General features: G+C 44.9%; 1 protein-coding gene across 5 annotated transcripts in view; it reads right to left on the bottom strand.

Annotated features, from left to right (window-relative positions):
- The window catches only part of CASZ1 (castor zinc finger 1), a 187432-nt gene that overhangs the window by 21083 nt on the left and 143975 nt on the right, over positions 1-22374 (bottom strand). For 4 of the 5 annotated variants that reach the window (XM_062593431.1, XM_062593430.1, XM_062593429.1 and 1 more), the window contains 8 exons: positions 18518-19358; positions 15519-15587; positions 10247-10337; positions 7992-8156; positions 5285-5457; positions 3640-4508; positions 1574-1718; positions 288-351 (listed from right to left, as the gene is read on the bottom strand). In XM_062593431.1, the coding sequence (XP_062449415.1) occupies positions 288-351; positions 1574-1718; positions 3640-4508; positions 5285-5457; positions 7992-8156; positions 10247-10337; positions 15519-15587; positions 18518-19358 (2417 nt within the window). The remainder of the gene's footprint in view (positions 1-287; positions 352-1573; positions 1719-3639; positions 4509-5284; positions 5458-7991; positions 8157-10246; positions 10338-15518; positions 15588-18517; positions 19359-22374) is intronic. The other variant, XM_062593432.1, reaches the window with a different exon arrangement.

Genomic DNA, 22374 nt, shown 5'->3' with positions numbered 1-22374 from the left:
AACTCTCCTCTGTCTAGAAAGGATTAAAGAAAAAAAAAAAGGAGGAAAAAAAGGTGTCAGAGGCTGCAATATATTTCTTCAGCCAGTTCATTAAATTAATTCGTAAGCAGTGGCTCTGAAATTATACCCGATGAAAAATGGTCTCAAAATTTAAATGGTACAAACTCATCTTATTAGAGGCAAAACATTAAAAAACAAACGCATCTCCCCCACCCCACCCCCCCGCATCGCGCCTTTAATTTCTCTTGGTGGGGGGAAATGAAAGGCGTTTGATGGATGGCTCTTACCTTATTCATAAGCGAGGATAAAAGAGATGAATTTGCCGAGACTGTGTGGCCATTTGATTCATTACTGGAACACACAAACCAACAGGGTTTAGTTAAGATGTGCACAGGGACTGTGAGCACCGAGATTAATTCTTCTCCCTTCAAGCTGCTTCACTCCTCACCTGCTGCATGCAGAAGAAAATGATGCCCACCCTCCCATGGGGCAGGTCAGATTCTTACTTGTGATAGCCAAGGTGGAAAGGAAGAGGGTCACAAGTTTCCAGAATTAAGTTCTTTCAGCAATTAAACAGTCCAGACCTCTTCTGCCAGTGTCCACACCACACTTTCCTATTAGCTCATGCACAGCCCGCCCAAAGCGTTAAGTCCTTCATCCTGCTAGAACTTTCCAAAATACACGAAAAACATGGAGGATGCTGAACTAGGTTTCATACTGCCAGTGACACAGGCCCTCTCTACAGCAGAGGACAAGACAAGGCAACAACGTTTAAGACTCTGGTTTTATCAGAGCCACAGCTGAACACACTGAAAGGCAACCTTCGTATTTCACATGCATCAGTAGCAGTTCTAGCTGACTACAAGTGCTGAAGTGCTTAACTGAGGCTTGGCTAAATAAAGTATGAAGACTATGCAAGTGTTAGAATGGACCAGGCACAGTTATACCTATTACCTGTCCTAGTTGCAGGTTTTCCACACAGTAAATCCCCAAACACTCCTATTCTCAGCAGAAACACTGGACAAGCAGGCTGGATGCTTTAAGATAGGTGCATTCATATCAGTGCAAATATACATCACCACAGCTATAGATGAGCACATGCTGGACTCAGGCCAGCGTTAACAAGACAAGCAGTTGTCCTGTGTATCCAATTTCTCCTGAAGGTGCCTCTCTCAGACCTGACCCAGTGCCTCGTTACATCGATGTAAATGCTCTTGCTAACTGTGTGGCAAAATGTGGCAATGGAGCAGTCTTCCATCAGCTGGTGATGACAACAGCAGAAATATCTAACTAACTGAAACAAAAACTTTGCCAATGACAAAGAGGGGAACAGGTTTTCTCTTTTGTGAGAAAGTAAGTAGTTGTTTATGTGCTCAAAAAAACCTGCTGCAGAACACACCCTTGAGGGGAAGCTGAGGGAGCCTACTTGTCTCCTGCTTGGGGACATCTAACTCAGCCACTGTGAAACTGACTTTGATCAAAATATTGTGTCCTTTCACGTTACAGGTACAGAAAATTCTCGGAGCTCCAGGCTGCAAAGAGCTAAATGTGTCTGCCTGCTCGCTTCTCTCACCCATGATCCTTGACGCTTAAGTCCAAGCTGTGCTCCTGCAAGGAGTCCTGAGTGGCAGCAGATGATGATCCCATGGCTTCTACAGGCTCCTGCTTCACCTGAACTGGATTGAACCGTCCAGGAACTGTTGGTTGTCCATTCCCCGCTTGAGAAAGACAAAATGGAATGCAAAAATTATATGAAAAATGTAGGTATGGAGTAAGGTTACAATGGCAAATAAAAAATTTAAATTGCTATCACCACTGCATAAATGGAAAAAGCAAAGAAAAAGTGTGGGGGGATGGAAGTGCCAGGATTGCTGGTCAGCATTTATTGCCAGGCTGACATGATGGGTTCTGACGTCCACTCCAGTGTGGAAATTCTTCAAGTGATAATTATTGCAGAATTATGTCAAAGTTGTCCAGGCTATGGGCCCTTTAAAGGAGAAGGGCGGAAGGAGCGTGGGGGAGACCTGATTCTCTGCACAAACTGTCATAACTAATTTGCGGGGCTGCCTCTTAAGCGTTTATTAAAGACTCTGTTAATGCTGAAGCAATGTGGCAGCTTTCGACTGCTAGTCAAGCCCCCTTTCCCATCCCCAATCCCAGCGTTGCTGTAGTGACGGCGATGGCCTGCCACTGCGCGTGCCCAGCAGGAGCATCTGCCCTGTTGGTGCTATCGAAGGTGACAGCCAATCAGATCGGTTCAAACTGTGTGACCTCTCCCCCATCAGGTTGTCCCCACAAAAAGGAGGATTTTTTTTTCTTTGGGGAGAAAAAAAATTTCATGCCAAATGCATGAAATAGAAATTAACATTAAAGGAAGAGAAAAAGAGGAGGAAAAGAAGAAAAACTGGAAGAGAACAAATTAAAGAAAAAAATTATGAGGAAAAGCAAAGAAAAAAGGAGGGAAAAAAAAGTTGCTGACAGAAACATGTCTGCAGAGGTTTTTTCCACAATCCCCAAGTGACTAAAATATTAATTTACCCTCAGGCAGTACAGCTGACGGTGAGCTGCTTCACAGACAGCAAGTGGCATTTTATTAAAAAATAAAGGAAAACAGTTCCCTCAATGACCTTTCTCTGCTTTAGGAAACAATTCTTCAAATAATAATTTTCAAAGTATGTGAAAGTTCCCCTCCCTCTTAAATCAGATCACTTCGTCCTACTCCCTCTTTTGCTCTCTGGCGGGAGGAAACATCTCAGCTCTCTCATACCCATGGCCAAGTAGCCCGCTCTGGCCTTTCAACAAGGGAGCTGTAGGACAGCCTGATGCCACTGGGTGCTGCTGAGCAGAGCCTCCCCTGGGCAAACCTCTGCGGAAGCTGAGGCAGCGCTCTCCAGGATCCTCTGGTTGGCAGGACTTGGCACACGTTCAAGGTGGCAGCAGGCAGAGGTCTGGGCTGCCACGAACAACTCTTTCACATCTTCTCCCCTATACTTATAATGCTCTCCAGAGCTGCTGCTGCTGCTCCTTACAGCTCAGGGAGCCATAGGAAAAGGAGCTACCTGCCCAGCAGGCCGAAGGCGCTCTGTGAGAGCCAGTGCAGTGACTCCTAAGGAAATCCACCAATACTGCGATGGGAAAAGCTCTTCCCTCCCCCAGGAGCAAAGAAAGCAAAATAGAGAAGGAACAGGTAAGTGAGCGAGGGACTAAGGCACAGCACGCCTGCAGAAGAAAGCTTAGGCTGCTGTACAGTCTGCAAAGGTTGGCCAAGGCTTTTCTCCAGGTCGTTTTTTAGAACAGTGCTGCTCCCCTCTCCAGCTACAGCAAAGCAGGTGATAGACACAGCAACACTATTCTTTCAGGTCTGACAGGAACCTACTCCATTTTTGGGCACAGCTGCAAGTTTCCTGCCTCTCTTCTGGCTAAAAAATATAGCCAGGTTCCACAGGACATCATGCCAAGATTGTCCTCTTCAAGGGTTCTAAGAATGACCAAATTATTTCTCCCATTTATGTTCCTTTACGAATCCCTTCCCCACCTCCAGTCCACTGGACAACTGAGTGACTTCTCTTTTGTTCCTCTCCAAATGATCAGGCATCCCTTTTCCTCCCACCACCAGCACAACCAATGAGGGTAACTCACCTGCTTCAAGTGCCACAGATGGCTTGAGTGCAGCTGCTGCCAACCTTGCCATCATAGGAGAGATCAATCCCTTACTAGCAGAGATCCTTTCCATTATAGATGCTGCTGGAGCTGGAGAAATAGTAGCTGCTGGGTCACCAGATCCTGAGATGGCCTGGGATGAGGAATCCGTAGGAGCAGACGATGGTGGATTTGTGCCAGAAGAACCAACAGTCATCAGATTAGCTGAGCTGCCAGCAAGTGGTGTAGAGACCCGGCTGGGGATGATGGGGAAAAAAGATCCAGCTGTTCCAGGAAGTGCTGAGTTGGACAGTGCCAGGGCCAAGGGTATATTGCTGGGAAGAGCCTGGGAGAGCAGGCCAGAGATCTTGGTGGCTGGTGTCATGCTGCTGGCAGGCTTGCTGGCCTGTGAGGAAGCAAGCTCAGCAGCAGAGGAGGGTGTGGCTGGGACTATGAGAGAAATGGAAGACTGCTGACTGGTGGGGGAGGCACTCAGGCTAGAGTTCTTCGAGCTCATGGCAGAGAAGTCAATGAGATCATCATTACTGGACTCCTCTTGCTCATTATCCTTGGATCCTAGGAGAGAGGCAGGCAGGCCGAGCACTCCTGAGCTCCGGATGTGCCGGCGCTCATGCTTGCGTTTATGGGAGGTCATCTGGCTGGTGGAGGTGAAGGTGAAGCCACAGCCCGCCCTTATGCAGTGGAAGTGGTTGGTGGCCTTGCTGTAGACACAGCCTTCATACTTGCATTCCTCATACTTGTAGAACTTCTTGAAGCCATCCTTGGCATAGGCATCATCTTTGATGTGGTAGCTCTTGTGCTTCTCAATGTCACACTTGTTCTTGAATGTGAATGTACACCCAGGTCGCCTGAAAGGGCATCGAGGACAGGAGGGTGGTTGGCTGTGTGAGCTAGGAGCATAATGCAATTGCTGTCACCTGCCTCCCTCTGGGAATAAGGGCTGGGGCCAGCATGAGACAGCAGCCCTGGTGGCAATGGGCTCAAGGACCTTTTATGTAGGTTAACCTGTGATGCCAAGGCAAGCACAAATGCTGCCATGTAAGAGAGCTGGAAAGCTGGTTCCACCCTAAGGAGCAGCCAATACGATGTGGGGAAGCAGGTACCCAACTCTGCAAGTTCCAACCAAAAGAGCACCTGAAAGGGGACTGAGGTACAAACCGTGCTTTCTGAGAAGATGAGATCAATAGAAGAGAATTTGTGTAACAGAAGGCGTAGTCTGGCCCTGAAAGGGATGAGCTGGCTGACTGCTGACTGGAGAGAACTCTAGCAGGAAAGTGTCATCAGCAGCATATTAATGGTACCCCTCAGTCGGGCTCTGACAGCGAAAACTGTGACTGTGATAGCTTCCCTAAATGATTCTATTGCATGCTTCCTAGTGGGCATACTTCCCTCAATCACCTCAGACAGGCCAGTGAATCAATCTCCTGCCTTCAGAGTGCTCTGTGGTAAGACCGGGGAAATCACATCTGCCCTGGAGCATGAGTTCTCTCAACAGAGATACCGAGAAGGTCAGAGCAGGGAAAAGCTGAGTCCCTTTGCACACTCCTGAATTCACAACTTAGCAGAAGGAGGGGAACAGACTATGCATCTCAGGCAGAATCCCTCCCCTTCCCTGCTGTCTCACCTGCAATGGAAGTGAGTGGTTTTCTGCCCATAGAACTGGCATTCCACAGTGCCACAGTCCTCTGTGGCACGGAACCGCTGAAAGCCATCATTGATGAGCTGTGTATTCTTCTTGTGAAAGTTCTCATGGGTCATCACATCAGAGGTGCTGGTGTAGACCTTGTTACAACCCACCTAACCCAGACCAAAACAGGGAGTCATCAACACAACATTTTAATAATCTTATTAACATCAGCAATAATAAACACGCGCTGCATACAAACATTTAACAGTTCCATTTGTGCATTTCTCCTATGAGTATTAAGTCATCACTTTAACTCCCAATCTAAAAACTGACAGAACAGTCATGAAAAAAGAAAAACAAAACAAAAAGAATAAAAAAACAACACTCTGGACATGAAACAGTAACAAAAAAGGTAAGGATGTGAAAGCATAGAAGAAAAGCTACAGATAACCATGCCTGCATAGGGAGAAAGAGAGTAAGGTTCCTGCTCTTAAGGAGAAGAGAACAAATTGACAGATGCCATTGTTTTTTGTCATCCTGGAGCCGGAGGGAATGAAGCAGGACTTCACCTATTTAGGGAACATGGAATTGACTGGGAATGAGCTATCGTTCTAGCAGATAAGGCAGGGTGGTGCAACATGAGGTCAATCCTTTGAGCTTGTAACAGATGGGGTTCAGTCTACCAAAAGAGAAATCCTGTGTTCAGCTGATTTGTGCAAACTGGTTGCTTTTTCTCCCATCACTGTTTAAGACTATCAATTCAATAGTTTTAAACTTGTGCAGCAAAATGAAAATGTGCGATGAGCACAGAATGCTGAAAACCTGCCTTCCTCTGGGTAAAGCGGGCAACTTTGCCATATTGAGTAAAAAACCACTGGAATCTGAAAACGTCCTCAGCCCTGCTAAGAGAGGATTTTTTTTTCTTTTCTTTAGCACAACATGTGCCAATGTCTGCACCATATCAGAAGAGAAGAGAACGAAAACACCACCTCTCAGTTCAGCCCAGGTTGATTCAAACAGGCAATAACAAAACCCATGACAAATACTCAGAAAAAAAAAATAAAAAGGATCTCCAGCTATTTCCAATATAAAAAAGCCTCTCTCTCCCCACACTGACACCTTGAAAAAAGACAGACCCTGCACGGCATTAAAAAAAAGAATTAAACAAAAACCTCCTTAGGAATAATTCGCAATGCAGCTCTTGGTGTTAAAGCCGAAAAAAATGTCAGTTTATATAAACAACTAACTGAATTTTATCCACACCAATTATGGACATAAAGAAAAAAATACCCCACGAGATGGATGGCACAAATCCTGCCATTTAAGCAATATTTTCTTTAATTGGGAGTTTATGTTCAGACACCTTTCCTGTAAGACACTGCTTACATGGGCATTATTTTACTGGAAGACAGTGGGCACAGGATGGAATTACCCATATATAGCTCTTTAAACAAGGGTCTCTATCTAAACCCGGAGTGACTTAAAGCTGTGAAATACTCATTGTACTCAAAAAAAAAAAAAAAAAAAAAAAAAAAAAAAAAAAAAGCAAATCTCATCCCGGTCAATTGAAGAAACTGAGCAACGGGTATTATGGAAGAATAACAGAAAATGTCCTCAACAGAAAGTCACATGAAGTCCTCAATTCATCAAAAGCTTGTAAGCATATGCTTAAATCAACCCCTATTCAGGACAGAACTTGAGTGCGTGCCTAAAATTAAGTATATGCTTAAACCTCATTGACTTCAAAAAGCGACTTGACTTAAAGTCAAAAACACACTTAAGTCCACCCCAGTAAAGCATTTAAGTAAGACCTAAGTTCTTAGAATAGGAAAGCTTTCAGAAAAAGGGTGTCTGAATATTCTCAGCTTGTAATTACAGCACATTCTCATGACAATGCTTTAGGTCACAATTTTGATGAAACAAGTACATACCAAAACCTCTAATATGAGGCACAAAACGATCTGGTCTGTCCTTGTCAAAAAACAGCGAAGGGGTTACAGGCACATCTACACAGTAATTCCACCTCCAGCTGCATCACTGTTGAAGCCTGCCATGCTCTCAATACAAAGCTCAAAATCTACACTGCAGACAGGTAATTTCTAGTACCAAGGGACAGCCGGGGGTTAAATCTAGATAGATGACATCAAAGTTCAATTACTTTAGATGCTGATTATGGAGGAACTGAACCAGCGTTGAAGGGCAGATCTTCTACAGAGAAGTTTGATTTCAAGGGAGCATCATGTCAGATTTAGGTAGAAGCAGTGCAGGGACATCTCAAAGAAGTCCTCAAGTCTCAAGAGAAAGGGCCTTGCTTGAGCAAGTGAAGTCCAAGACTGTGAGAAAGCCACGAGCCTCCTCTGTAAGTCCCCCCTTTCCCCGCTGCATGCACCAGGCTTCTAGAGAATGGTGTTTCCCTTCACTCTTTCAAACAGGGCGAAAGGCTCTCTGCAGGACAAACGCTGTGAGAAGAGGGTACAGACTCTTCACAGAGGTGCCTGCACCAGAAGTGAGCAAGAGAGGCTAAGAACAGTCTGAATTACACCCCTCTGCCTCAGGACAGCCCCTGAGTCCTAACAAGGAAGTGTTGGGCTACCTGAGTGCTAGGATCCTTTCAGTTGACCCCAGATAGAACACATCTCAAACAACAGCTCTGCTTTCTTCATTTGTTTGTGTGCCACCATCTATTTCCCAGTCCAGCTGTTACCTGCATGCAGTGGTAGTGTGTGCTTTTCCCATTCAGGTGACAGCCATGATAGTACACGCTACAGTCATCCAAGGGGCTGAAGCGCATGAAGCCGTGCTGGAGGGAATTATCACGTTTCTTGTGCATGTTGTAATGCCGAATCACATCCTGTTTACTAGTGAATCTCTGGAGAGATACAATGACAGAGTTAGACACACGTGATGGGAGTGGGTGAGTAATCTGGGGGCAGGGGTTGTTGTTGTTGTTAATAAACTTTAATATACTTATGTTACCAGGAATTTAAAGCTCAGCAGTAGACACCCTAAGAGAGTCACATGAAAGAGGAATTGTGTGCACATATTATTTTGGTAACGGGAAAGTATATGCAAATAAAAAGTTTAAGTAGAGTAAAAATGACAGTAGTGTGTTGTCCAGGATATGTTCCCTGTAGCATTAAAGACTGCTATTCTTCTAATACAATTTTGAGCGCTACTATCTCAAGAACTGCTATAGTTAGAAAGGAAATCAGTGAACTAAATGGCTTGCAAGAAAATAATCCAAGCTTCCAAATCACTCACTCTTGCGGTTAGCAAGACACTGACTGCCACACTCATGTCATACTAAGAACTGAGGAAAACACTCTGCTCTTTTACAGTATTTCACCATTAATTTTAAGTCTCCTGCCATCCCTAGAAGGTAAGATGGCTTTAGTAGAGCAACAGGGATACAAAACTTTCTTCTAGTCACAGAAAAAGCTTGTAGTAGAGCTCAGAGTTAAAAAGTTGGATGATTAGAAAATCCCTTTCATTCCTCTACCTGCTTGGACGAGTAAGGGGTATCCCACTCTCACGGAAAGCTAAGTGCCCTTAAAAATGAAGCTTTTCATTTCCATTTCCCACAGACATCAATATTTAACAGTGAAGGTGGGAAAGTAAATCTGATTTTTTAAAAGAAATCAATATCCATTTACTTTGAGCAGTAATTGAAAAGGCCTGTATTCTAATGTTTAACAACTTTTTCCAGTCTCCCTCATAGGAAACAAATTATTATTGCTTCCACTCTTTCCTCTTATAATATCAATCCTGATCAATCCCACTGGTATTGGCATGGGAATATATGGCTATAGATTTCAATAGGAATCCCTTGGAGGCAGAAGGTATGATTTCCCAGGGTGTATGTACAGGATTGCTGTTGCCAATCATTGTTAATTTGTGCCCACTTATTACAGAGCGTTACTTATTATAAAATATATCTCAGCCATAAAATAATTTGCATCTTAAAAAAGCAGCCTAAATCCTTATTCCCTGTGAGACCAGACAGCTCTTCTGCAAGTAGTTTCTAGACTCCTCAGGAAATAATCATGAAGCCAATCATAATAATAGGTTTTTCTGTCTTTCTATCCTTTGTGCTTCTCTTCTGGTGCACAGGTATCCATGTCACAGGTGGGACAAGCTCATCTCAATTACCAAACACTGGGCCAAAACGACCACTACAAGCACCCCAGAGGAAAAAAAAAAACTCCTTTGATCAATAGAAACCCACAGTCAAGCTCAGCAGAGCCAGATCAACTTCCCATGCTGTGGTCAGACTTACTCCTCTGAGACCAAAAGGTCTCCTGGGGTAGGGCAGAAGCTGTGCCTGATGCATAGCAGAGGCAAACTACGGGATTCCCCCCGACACACACACAGCCTGACCACAGAAATGGCACAGTCAAACTCACAGACCTGGGAAGAGGGTAAACAAACACAGCACGTGACTCAGAGCTGGCTTGACCTCGCCTCCCTGGCAAGTTTCCCAGTAATTACAGCATCACACATGCTCCTACCCCCACGTTCTCCCCACAGATCCAGGACTGCTGGTCTTACTGGGCGTTTTGTTGTGGCTACTGCTGCTGCAACATCACTTGGGCAGCAGGAGAGAGAGAGACAGGCTAACAAATCAGCATTCCCTATTTTTCAGGGGCAATCAGTAATATGGCAGAATTTATTCTTTTGGTTTCACTGACCTAAATCTGGAATTTCACTGACTTCAGCTGATCTGTATTCTGCACTTAGTTATAGTGGTCTGGGTTGAGTTAAATGTTGTTAGGTTTGGAATCCTGTTTATTCCCAGTTAACCAACAGGTTCAAAATATATCTTGATCTCTTTCTGAACAGAGAAGTGAAGAGGCATGTGTATGTATGTGGGAGGAAAGTACAGGGGGACACATATGTTGCCTAGGTTGTACCCCTTCAGGTTCAGGTACCTGTGCTGGTACCTTTGCACCATTGTTTTACCTGGTAGTTGCACTCCGGGTCGAGGCAGTGGTAATGTTCTCGATACTGGTATGCACAGTGTATATGTCCACAGTGCTGACTGCCAGAGAACCTGCAAGCATGAGAGGAGTACAGAAGAAAGCAAGCAAAAGAATTAAGCAGTCTCATGACAGTAATGTCTGTAAGCAACGTACAAATAAAGTCAATCTGACTCTTGCTTTCATTTTACTCCATCTCCTTATCACCTCCAAGGATGGCCAGCCTCCCGCCTTCCCTTTCTCATCTGTCCCTACTTTAAAAGTATTTTTCAGTGCTGAAGGGAAGAAGTTCACCAAGATCCCTGAAGTCTTTACATCTCAAATCTGCATGGTATCTTTTCTTTTTTAATTTCATCTCATTGGATCTCCTTCTGGCCTTGATGAACTCTCAGCCTTCAGGTAAAGTGGAAAAAAGTTTTGACATAACTTCTTGGAAGAAAAGGTTATGGCAGAGCATTAGATCTCCTCTGCATTTCATCACCTTCCACTAATTTCTTTTCCGTAAGCCTCTTCCTACCCAACCCAACTCAGGCAAAAAACTAACAAGGCTGCTCTTGGAACAGTTGTGAAATAGTGCCACTACTGGATAATGCAGTATTCAGCCGAAGAGCCAAACAAGGGCTCTGGAGAAAGTGGAGCGAAAGAGGGCTGCAGGCAGCAGATTAAGTTGCAGATGAGCATGTGTCTCTCAGTTCCTCCAGAGCAAAAAGCCAAAGGGACAGCAAAGTCCACCTGTTCCCACAGAATGCAGAGTGGAGACCTCAGAGAAGCACAGGCACTCATTTATTTGTATGAGTGATGACCCAAGACTTTTTGTTTGATACAACACGGGGTCACACTGCAGTAAAAGGTTGCAAACCAGTGGTTTAGATGGTAAGCTCCTAAGACAATCGAACACCGTGGAAAGATTATACAGGGATTTTCAATTGGTTGGACAGATTAATGGGAAACTATTAGAGATGAATCAACAAGAACGTGGTGTTACAAGCAAACCATCTAGTCAGATGAAGCTATCCTGTATGCAGCTCTTTTCCCATGCTCAACAGCACTCTCTGGCCCTGCCAGTCATTATTTTCCATGTGGCATTTGCAGTATTTGCTCACAATAAGAAACAGTGAAAGGCCAGTGAAAGGCAAGTGCATGAGATTTTCATCTGCCTTTGAGTGTAATCAACACTAGGACACAAGAATCAGCAGCCAGCAACATGCTATCAGGCCATTTTTTACAGACTACTAAGTGTTTCTAACAACAATTTTGGGAATTTCTCACATGTGAGGAGAGGAGGAAGTAAGAAAAACAGAAAGGCCAGGTACTGTCTGCATACTGAAGAGACAGACAGAATATATTGACTGACAGACAGATCAATAATTGGCAAAAAGGGATGACCCAAAAATAAGCTAATCAGTGTGATGAACTCTCTGGTGTATACTGTAAGGGAACCTGGAAGAGCTGAAGAGCTTGAAATGGAAAGTAGTGGAGAGAAGGGGACTCAGAGGGGAAACATTCAAAGATAAATTACCATCTGCTCAAAGGTTCCTCACGTCACTTAGTGCTAAACACGCCAGGAGTGCATATGATAAAGGGCATTGGAAAGAAACAAAGAAGGGCAACAGGGGAAAAGGCAAAGGAGAGAGGAGCAGGGGTATCATGGGACAATCACAGAACGGGGCAGGAGTGGGGAAGATTTTGAACTATCAAATGTGAAGTAACAGATTTTTTTAAAAAAAAAAGGAGCTGGGATGAAAAGCAGTACTAAATAAGGCATTTCTGAAGTACGATAGAGAAGAGGAGGTCAATTGTGGAGACAGCAGGGCCTCTAGGCCTCTAGGAGATGGAACGGGGACTTAATTGACAGAAAAGATAGATAGACATTGCTAAAAAATTAAAAAACTTCTTTGCCTCAGCATTCACAAAGAGAGATGGGGACAGATGCCAGAAGCAGACATGCCCTTCCCTGGGGAAGGAGAAGAAATACTGCAGGAAATCAGGATCACGCCAGAACAGGTGATTGAGAAACTGGAACAAACCTCAGCAGTGGAGAAAAAACAAACCACAAGACAAACAGCAATGCTGGCTGCACAAACAAAGGTGTGGAACTGAAAGCAGAAGAAGCAATTCCAGCTTGATGTTGGGGCAATAGTGAGGCTATGACAGGGCACGAGCAGCAGTCCGAGTCACCATGGCATTAACCATGAACACAGTCTTGGCAGCAGACTGAACCAACTTGTCCACCTAGACCACGGCTGTTTTGGCAGCAGCACTACCAGTACCTTCAAAGGAAGGACCAAGAAACTGCTCTGGAAAGCCTGCTCCCAATTCCATTGATGAGACAGGGAAGAGAGAGCAAAGGGTAACCAGAACGACACAGGGCTACAGAACTGGGGAACGCAGGCCAGGTAAAGAGGAGAAGAACATAATAGCCTTGCTAATACACAGACTTTTCAAGTGAAGTGGTCCACAAGACTGTCCAAGCTAAGGGCACGCAAAGATCAGAGATGCCAAACGTAGTAAGAAAACAACCAGACACTAAAGAAATCTGACTGTATAGGATGAGCTACTTTAAGCCTCCTAACAGGCGTAACTCAGAGGCTCAGCTCTGAATGCAACAGCTGAGCAAGCACTCTGGCACTTCAAACTCCTATTCTCCTTCCCCATGCCACAGAGAAGTGCACGTGTGTGGTATCTACAATGTGAGAACAGAGGGGGAACTGTTCTACAGTACAAGGTGCTTGGGGAAGGAGGGGAGCAGTAAAGATAGCAGAAAGGGGAATTTCTGCTTTTTCAGCCTGTAAGGTTGGGCTCCTAAAGGGTTATATTTATCCTGTGTTTCTTCTGACACTTGAAACAGTTCAAAGCTATTAATTTTTAAAACACAGCATCTGTTTAGCTTTTTCATAACAGGAAAGCTTACACATCACACACTTACACATATACACATACACACATTCACTGCACATGCAGTAATGTACATAAACACCCCTATTAATTTACATGAATGTACCCACAATTTCCATGCACTTCGACAGACATGAACACACACACACCTGATTGTAAGCTCACAGACCATTTCATCACGCTGATATGCAAATCCAAACCTTAAGTTGTGCACAGAGGCACAGAGAGTCATTTTCACAAGTACAATCCCCTCCCTTTCCTTATTTTAATCTGTTCACTGTTTTTTTTTTTTTTTTTTTTTTTTTTTTTCCCAGAAGAAACTATTCCCTATCTGGCAAGAGTTAGCAAGGAAAACGAAGATAAATAACAATAATAAAAATAATAAATAAATAAGTTAGTGCTTAGTGAGTGTTTACAGACTCATTACTCTGTGACGATGATGTGAAAGAAGGAAGAAAAAAACCCCACCCCAATTATAAAGGAGGAGAAAACCCATACAGAAATAAATATTTAAGCAAGCGCTGCTAGAAGCACCATCTGCTGAGGCACTAATAATAATAATAATAATAATTTTTTCTGTGGTCTTTTTTTTAATTATAAATATACACTAGGAAAAAAAAAACCCAAACAGCCCAACGCAAACTAGCTAGCTAAGAGGTTTTGTTTTGTTGTATGAGAGAATGGATTATCCCTGGGCAGCTTTTGACAGTGGTTTTGGCAAACTCATTAAGCTAATTATGCAGTACAGACATACAGTGTTGTGTGTGTCCCCCTCCCCCTTGATTTTAAGACTTTAAACTGTTTTTAAAATTGTGTGTAAATTGAAGGGAAGTAGCAGTGCTGCCAACGGGCGGCTTGCGGAGCTTTTTAGGCAGGATGTGGTGTCCCTTAGCTATCTCACAAGCCTCCCTCAGTTACCTGCCTGACCCAGGGGAAGGGGCTTGCAGAGCACTACAAACAGTGGATGTGGGCGTAGTGTTTATACTGCTTTCTGCTTGAGAGAGGAACCACAGACAGAGAGGGATCTCCTCTCTCACTGCAACCACTGTGATCCCTGCAGTGTGCAGCCAATAGTAGAATAAATCTTCAGATCCTCAGTGCTCCCCTGTTATCTCCTGGCAGCATGCAGTGACTCAAAACAGAGGTCTGATATTCAGCAGAGCAAAACTAAGCTCTCGCTATCTCAATAATGGAAGAGCACTGCTCCTTCTGCCCCACAGACAGACCTAAACCCTTGCTTTCATTCCTATATTGTCCCATGAGTAGGTGACTTACTATATGCACCAGAGGCATCTCTAGATGGACTAGAGGACTTCCTTGTGTTGGTGCAGTTCTCCTCCCTTTGCACATAAAGTTTTATCTACTTCCTCCCTCTCCTACAACATGGATTTGGGCAAAAGAGAAGAGGATGGAAATCACCCCTCCTTCCTTTCTCTAGCTAGAGAGAATACTGTTCCCCTGCTGATATGCTGAGATCCTGGTAGTATCTTCCTACTTCCTAGCAGCGTAACCACAGCTGACTCCCTCCCGAAGGGAGCCTTACTATAGATTCTGGCAAAGTGGGAAAGCACATTACACACACTCCTCCCTCTTGTTGGTTAAGTGCTCAAGTGCTAGTGAGAACAACCCATCAATTTTATCTCTGGAGAGAAGATTTGTTTGCTTGCTTTCCCTGGTGGGTGTCTTTCTCTATACAAGGTGCTTTCATAGTTAGCTTCCCCACAGTACAGATGAAACATTCGGCAAGCCATGGACAGAAGCTGATGACTCTTTACATGGTGAGTTATAAAACAGGCAGGTGTTAAGCAATGATCTCTTCTGTCCCTTTGGCTCTGATGACATTATTCATTTTGTCCCACCACCCCTTTCTCATATAAAGGAGCTGCCAATATTCTAACATCCCACACTGATGCTGCGACCTGCCTGAACTCAATTCATGTGTGAATACTCTCATCTTAAGTCTCTCAGAGGTGAGATATTTTCCACTTTCCCCCTGCAGACAATGAACATGGAAGGAAAAAAAGGTTGGGGACAGCAGAGCAATGGACACAAAGAATGACAGTTAGGAGACAAAGAATCCATTTACAACCTAGGCTTCCGCAGTGAAATGTTTCTCCACTGTTTGCTGCAAAGTCTAACAGCTTCAAGGAGCAGAGGGTGCTCTTGGCATGCCTACACATCTCTCACAGCTACTGCTCTCCCAAGCAAGGGAACAGAGTAACCACAGATGTCAGAGGAAAATGAGTGCTCATGACTGGTTTATATACTCTGCCCAGAGAGACACTACCTCTTCTCTCCCACCATCACTCCACTCTTCCTCCCTCCATCCCTCCCCCAAGAAAGCCAAAAGATTTGCCTACCTGGCAATATATTTCTGGTAAATATTTACATCTTCGCTGACAGCTGGTTTGTCAGTGGGTAATCCATTCCTAATGAGAAACACACAGGGCAGAACTGGTTAGCAGGCAGGAACAGGGCACAGTCCAATCTTCCTTCTCAGGATAGAAGGCTCTAGGAAGAGCAGCCAGCAAAGACACCCATTGGTTTAACCTCCCTCCCTCTTACCCTTCAGATCTTTTTCTAGTGATCTGCATAGCCCCATCATCCTTCCTGCAAGTTCTCTCTCTGCAGAACTCGATTCAATTTGTCAGAAGCACTGAGAAGATCAACCATTAAAACACATTCCTACAGATAAAACTAGTTACCCACCTACAAGCAAGTGATGGCCACACAAAAACAAAGACCTCCCTCAAGCACCGTGCTTATTTACATGGAAGGGCCATCAAGAGGTATCAGCCTTTGGCTCAACTGAGGGAAAAAAGAGTCTTCATGGTTCTGAGATGCTGTTAGTTGTTGCTCATTTCCTATCACCAGCAGGCACACTGTATCTGTTACCTGGTCCTGGCAACGCAGCTGCAGGCTAGATGGGGCTTTAACTGCCTGTTTTTTTCACATAGGTATTCCAACTCCAATAGGCAGATGGTGTTACAAAGGCATCTATATATTTAAATCACCGAAAACCAACCTAAGTGCACTCAACTGGTGTATCAGCTTGTATTACACAGAATTATTAGGAAACAGACAGAAATTACATCTTTGTTGAGCTGAACAACAGAGGGAGAAAAAGATAATAGGTCAGGCTCTATCCCACTCAAGACACAGTGGCGCACCAACACAATCTGAACAAGGCTGTATGTGGTCTTCGTTCTCAATTCTGCCCTTCCATTCAAACTCCATTCCTACTCTTGCCAGCTTTGTAGCCTTGTTAAACAAGGACACTTTTGCACAAGGTCTGCTTGAAGCAGGTAGATTAGTTCAGGCCAGGTTAATGGTATTAAATGTTATAAAGCTAAAAACCCTTGGCTAGGATATATTTGCACATGTGTTGAGAGTAAGGGCTAATTCCTGATAGATTATGAGGTTCTAGAGGAGATTGTGGATGCAAAGCCAGATCCCAGGTAACATAGTTAGCACTTCCTCCACCAGCACAACAGGCTGCCTTCTTTTCTCAAGAAAGCCTGTACCTAGTAAGCAGCCCCAATGAGAAGGAACCAGAGGCCATTCTGTGCTCCATGTGCCATCAGGACAAGGGGAGAAGCCAGGCTGAAGCCCTAGGTCACCCCAATCCTGGCTGCACCCCTATCACCCCTACCCAGTTGAGGAAGTTCTACAGTTAGACAAGAGATTACCACTGTGCTGCCAAGGCACATTTGCAAGTGGCAGGAAATGAGCAAGAAAAAAAGGAAATCAAACTTGGATCCCAATGCAACATTAAAGCAGATCAGAAGGGGCTCATGGCTCCCCAAATGCAGTTCTAGGACAGCCACTGAACACCAGGCAGCTCAAAGTCCTAGAGACTCTTCAGGGACAGAGCCACTGATGCATTGCAGTAACACACTGTGCCTACAGCAGTATTTACAGCACAGAGGTTTTTAGTAACAGCAGTTCCTGCCTAACATGTGGATGGTCTACAGTATTCATCTTGAGAGGGGGCTGCATGCAAATGCTAACAATACTCAACCCTCTCCCATACACCCCCATCACAGAAACCACCAAATCTGTCTGCAGGCAGCTGGGAAATGACCTTATTACATGGAAGATAGGCATCATTAGCTCTGCCTTCCAGGTGGGGAAACACAGAACATGAGGGATAGAGACTTGTCCAAGACTACCTACAGCATCCAGGTAGGGAGCAACGCAAGTCCTCCTAGGTCCAGATATTAACCAGAACACAGCCATCCTCCTTACCAAAGGACAAAGCAGAAGGGCGAGTGCGATGGCATTTACTGCAGAGGTGCAGGCCAGAGGTCCCGGACTTGCTACGAATGACTCCAAGGGATTCATAGCCAACAACAGCTAGGTCCACAGTGAGAAATGAGCAAATCCAGACCACGACTGAAAGCAGGTAACTCCCTCTCCCTCTTTTGAAGCCTGACACTGATAGAGACTATAAAATCAGGAGAAATTGGATGTAACCTGACCCTTCCCTACGAGGCAGCGAACTTTTCATGACAGAAACAGCCCATGAGCCCCCGCGTTCTCATTGTGCCATGGCATATAATCACTATCATCCCTAGTGTGTAAAACACCATGTTGTGACCATGCCCCTCGCATATGTGTATGCAGCTTTTCTACAGCTACAACCTGGAAACCACTGTATAAATAATCTGAGGTTGGCAAGGCCTTCAGGTATTGCCATTTATTCAGTGGTATCACCACAGAGATTGCCAACAATATATGTGTATGAAATTATTAGTGCTAATTGGAGTAATGAGTTTACCTGCTCTGGGGAAAATTCTATCACCTCTATTTCTGTAAGGAACAGACAAATTGAGAGGACACAGGCTTGGATCCACAGAAGTATGTATTGCCTAACTCCTATGAAATTAATGGGACTCAGCCACCAAAACGTCTTTGGAGTTCTGTGACACAACCTAATGAAAACAAAAGGCCCCATGCTGCTAACAGTGAAGTCAGTGGGAGTTTTGCCACCAAGTTAAATGGAAGCAAGAATCAGGTATTACTGCAGACAAAGCTGGATGATGGGGAACTGGAACAAGGAAGAAGTAAAGTAGTTATGATCTTGATCTCAGAGCACTGACAGCACCACACCCCTGTATTTTTCATTTCAGCTCTAGATTCATGGCTGTGACTACTGATGGCAGTCCACATCCTTAGCACAAGTAAGACAAATGGATGTGAGCTGCAACAGAAGACCAGTCACTCCAACAGAGATCAAAAAGAAATACCATATTACCAGTGCAGTATTCCTCAGCACACCAACTATCATGTCCCACTGATTCACCCTCAGACTTTAGCTATATTCCCCCACAAAGAAAAAAATTGGGAGGACACTTACTTTACTGTAGAGACTGTTCCAGTTGTGATGGAGTCTGTTTTGGAGAATGTTGATTTCAGGTACTCCGGAGTGTTGAATGGCAATGAGACGGACTGCTCCGGCCCAGCCACAGGAGCACTGCTGGGGGTACCGGTGAGTACAGGAGGGGCCAGGCTAGGTGCTGAAGCCTTTACTGGAGTAAGCTTCTGGATGTTCCTTACATCATACTTGGAAGGCCGGCCTACCTTGCCTGTCTTGAAGGCAATGGCTCCTCCCATATCTGGGCTTCCTTCTCCAGGCTTGAAAAGGTGCAAGTACTTGACATTCTCTAGGTCATACTTGGAAGCCTTCTTGTAAGTGTTGCCATTTTGTGGCCTGATGCTCTCACCTGTCTTCAGTTTCTGAATGAAGAAGTCATACTTGGAGGCCCGTGACATCAGGCCCTGCATCTGGGAACTGCTAGGAGAGGGCAGAGGCAGGATGGTGGCTTTGGTCTCTGTCAGCAGGGAGGCATCTGGACCTTGTATCCGGATGGGCTGGGTCAGCACTGCGGAAGCCTCTTTGCCTAGCTTGGAGCCCAACTCTTCAGATTTGGCCAAATGTACAGGCCAAGAGAGCTGCTCTCCAGCTTTGAGTTTGCGGATGTATTCCTCGTACTTAGAGAAGCGGGCTCGTTTGCTCATGGCATCCTCACCAGGAAGGGAGGCAGCAGTTGCAGTGGCCTCTGAGGTAGCAGCATTCAGCTTGTCAAAGCTGATCTTGCGGGCCAGCTCATCCCGCATGTTCTGATCATCATAACCGAACATGCCCAGGAATTCATTCATGGTGGTAGCGGCATAATCTCGCAGTGATGAAGCTTCTCCTGTGAGAGTCAGAATGGGAGAATTATGCAATAGGTTGGTATTTTTTTCTCCTTCTGTAACAGCACTGGTAGTGGGGAGGGGGGGGTAGGGGGAGAGGAGAATATGATCTACTGACGTTTGGCTCACTTGTTAGGTTTTACGACTCTTAAATTAATTTGTTTAAAAAAAAAGTAATTAATACTGGGGTAAAATAAAAAGAGTTCATCAATGCCAGGAAAATCAATTTCCTAAATGTTCTAGCCGATGGCTTTTCAGTACATTAAACAAAGTTTCATAAATGTCTCTGCACTCTTGCCTTGGCCTAATATGAAGAAAAAGTAATTTTACTGGAAGTGAGACCAACACCAATATGCCAAGGTTTGTGCAGTTCTGTCCTTGTGTGTGTTTTTATATGAAAGGAGGTGCATGGAGGAGGGGCTATAGCATATGTGTGTGTGTGTGTGTGCGCGTGCGCGCGTGTGTGTGTGTTTGTGTGTGTAAGGGGAGTGGAAATGTGGGAACAGCTAGCTAGATGTTTGTGCTGGTGAGCAGCAGGAATGAAAGCAAGTAAGGGAGCATGGTGTGAAACTGGTAAAGAAGCGGGCAGAACAATGCATGGGGTGGAGTGGAAGGAGGGCAGAAAAAGTGCAGGGAAGGGAAGTGGCAGGGGTGGAGCTGGACTACAGGAGAAGAGCTACAAAGGCTGTATGTGTGAGAAGCTTGATGGCAAGGAGTGGGGGAAGGAGACAAGAAGGCAGGACAGTGATAGGGTAGTTCCTCATAGCTGTTCTAGTCCTTCACTTTCCCATCAATTTTCTAAGTTTTTTTTTTCAGCCAACTTGCTCCCTTCCTTCTTAATTCCAGTGACTGGAAAGTACTATGCTCCATGTGAAAAGGGGAAGAATTCTGGAAAGACATTGGAAACCCACTGCCAATGTCCTGAGCAGTTATGAACAGCTGTCTGCAAGACCAGGAGAGAAAAAGACAGGTGCAAACTTGTTAAGAAACAGATTTCTCTCCATCAGGCTTTGGACTGAGGACAGAAAAAGCCATCCTCCTGAGGTAAGGCAACATAGAGAGAGAGAAAGCCTTTTCTCCTGAACCCAGCCTGGGCAAGGGGCAGGAAAGGCTGGTCTACCTGGGGGAGATCATAATGAAGAAGTATAAGCAAAGCTGTCCCTCCTTGGGTTTCTCCCTCCCTTCCCAATTCTTTCAGGCAGTTTCACTGGCCACTAGGAGGGCAAGAACATACTTCTGGAGGTCACCCAGTATCATTGTCAAGGAGGAAATAAAGATTGCTCTGATGTGCCAGCTTGGACTCATTCAGGCTCCAGTCTGACACAGCATTCCTCCCCCTCCTTCTTCTCCTCCTTTCCTCTTGCCTTCTCCTGCAGAGTAAAGATTTACTGTGTGCAGGAGTCCTTCAAACCTCCCTTGTCATCTTTTCCAATCACTCTAGCTCTCCTGGGCAAGCACCCTCTTTCACAAAGACAGAGCCAACACAGGCAGGTACTCTGACAGCAGAAGGGAGTTTCCAGGCACCGGTTCCAGAGATCTGATCAAATTAACACTGCCATGAAACAACAGCAGAAAAGAGAGGAATCAAGCAATAGCTGCAGAACAGGTCAACAGATCCAAAGCACTAAAATGGACCTCTAGGATTTGGGCATCTGACAGCCATGATGCTATTATACACACAGGCACACACGTATACGAGAGCATTTCTGTACACACAAACCCCAGTCACTATGAGTCCTAGTTCAGTAGCCATTAGCTTCCACAGATCTGTTTCCTCGGCACTGTACAAAGGAAGACACTGCCTGCAACAGGCTCCAGAAATCTGTAAAACCACCAGGATCATATTCTTGCTTCAGTATTGCCCAATGTAGCTGGGTTCACAGATCAGAAATCCTGCTGCACCAGTGACCAGTGTGCATGGTACACGACAAAGACAATGCCAAAAGAACACAGCTGAAGCCTGCAAGCAAAAGGATGGAGATGTCTGCTGGGTGTTCCGATCTCGTTCGGCACAAAATCACTTTCCATTGCTGAGCATTTATGCCAGGTACCCTGAACGGGATTCTGCGCTGCCCGGATTCAGAATAAACACTCTCTGAGTTACAGAATGGGCTGACAATGCCCCTGCTGTGTCACACTCAGGTCCTAGTTTTTCTTCCCCCTCATACAACCTTATGGATCAGTATTAATCCTGAAGTATGTCTAAGGCAGAATCAGGCCTCACAGTGCTCAATAACATGATGTGATGAGCAATACGCCATGTCAGAAGCAAATCTGAAGGAAAGGTTGCATTACTCCATCTTCAGATGTAGGATCATTTCACCTGTGCTTCCCAACTTGACCACTCTCCTGTGGCCCCTTCAACACCCTATAAAAGCCATAAACTTTCTCCTTCAAACACAGACATTAAATCACTTCATCTCATTTTAAAGCTCTTCTGCTTTTTGTCTCTCTCTCTTCTCTACCTTCATTTTAGTGTAACCCTATCACCCCCAAAAAAGTGATTAAACTCATGAAATCCCTACTGGGTCTAGGATTTCTCTGTTTCTGCTGTATCTGTCTTCCATGTTCTCTTTTTCATCTCTCTTTTGGCCTATAAAACAATCCCCTCACCTCCCTTACAATGCTGACTTCCAAGCATTGCACAGAAAAACCTTTGTCAGCCTAGGCCAAACTGTGAGGGGAGAAAGAATATCACAGAGAGGATATGAAAGGAAATTAAACTATGAACTGTGATTTTTGCTGGCTTTAATAGCTGCCCTGAAAACTAGCCAGCCCCTTCCTTCTGTTTTCTAACCTGCAGCCCACAAAAAACAGCACATAGCTGGGAGACCCTCTTTCTCAACCCTACACTTCAAACCAGTTTTACAAATCCCAGCTTGGTTCAGGCCCCAAAGACACTACAAAACCAGAGAGGGAATTCAAGGAAACCTGGAATTTCCCTGTAGTACTAGGACAAAGAAAATGATGTAGGAGCCCAGCTCCTTTATAAACCTCTCTCATCTGCATATCTGTGCT

This window comes from Rhea pennata, chromosome 22 (genome assembly GCF_028389875.1).
Source record: "Rhea pennata isolate bPtePen1 chromosome 22, bPtePen1.pri, whole genome shotgun sequence".
Taxonomy (NCBI): Eukaryota; Metazoa; Chordata; class Aves; order Rheiformes; family Rheidae; genus Rhea; species Rhea pennata.
Note: the sequence above shows the minus strand (reverse complement) of the source record. Positions and strands in the feature narration are given on the sequence as shown.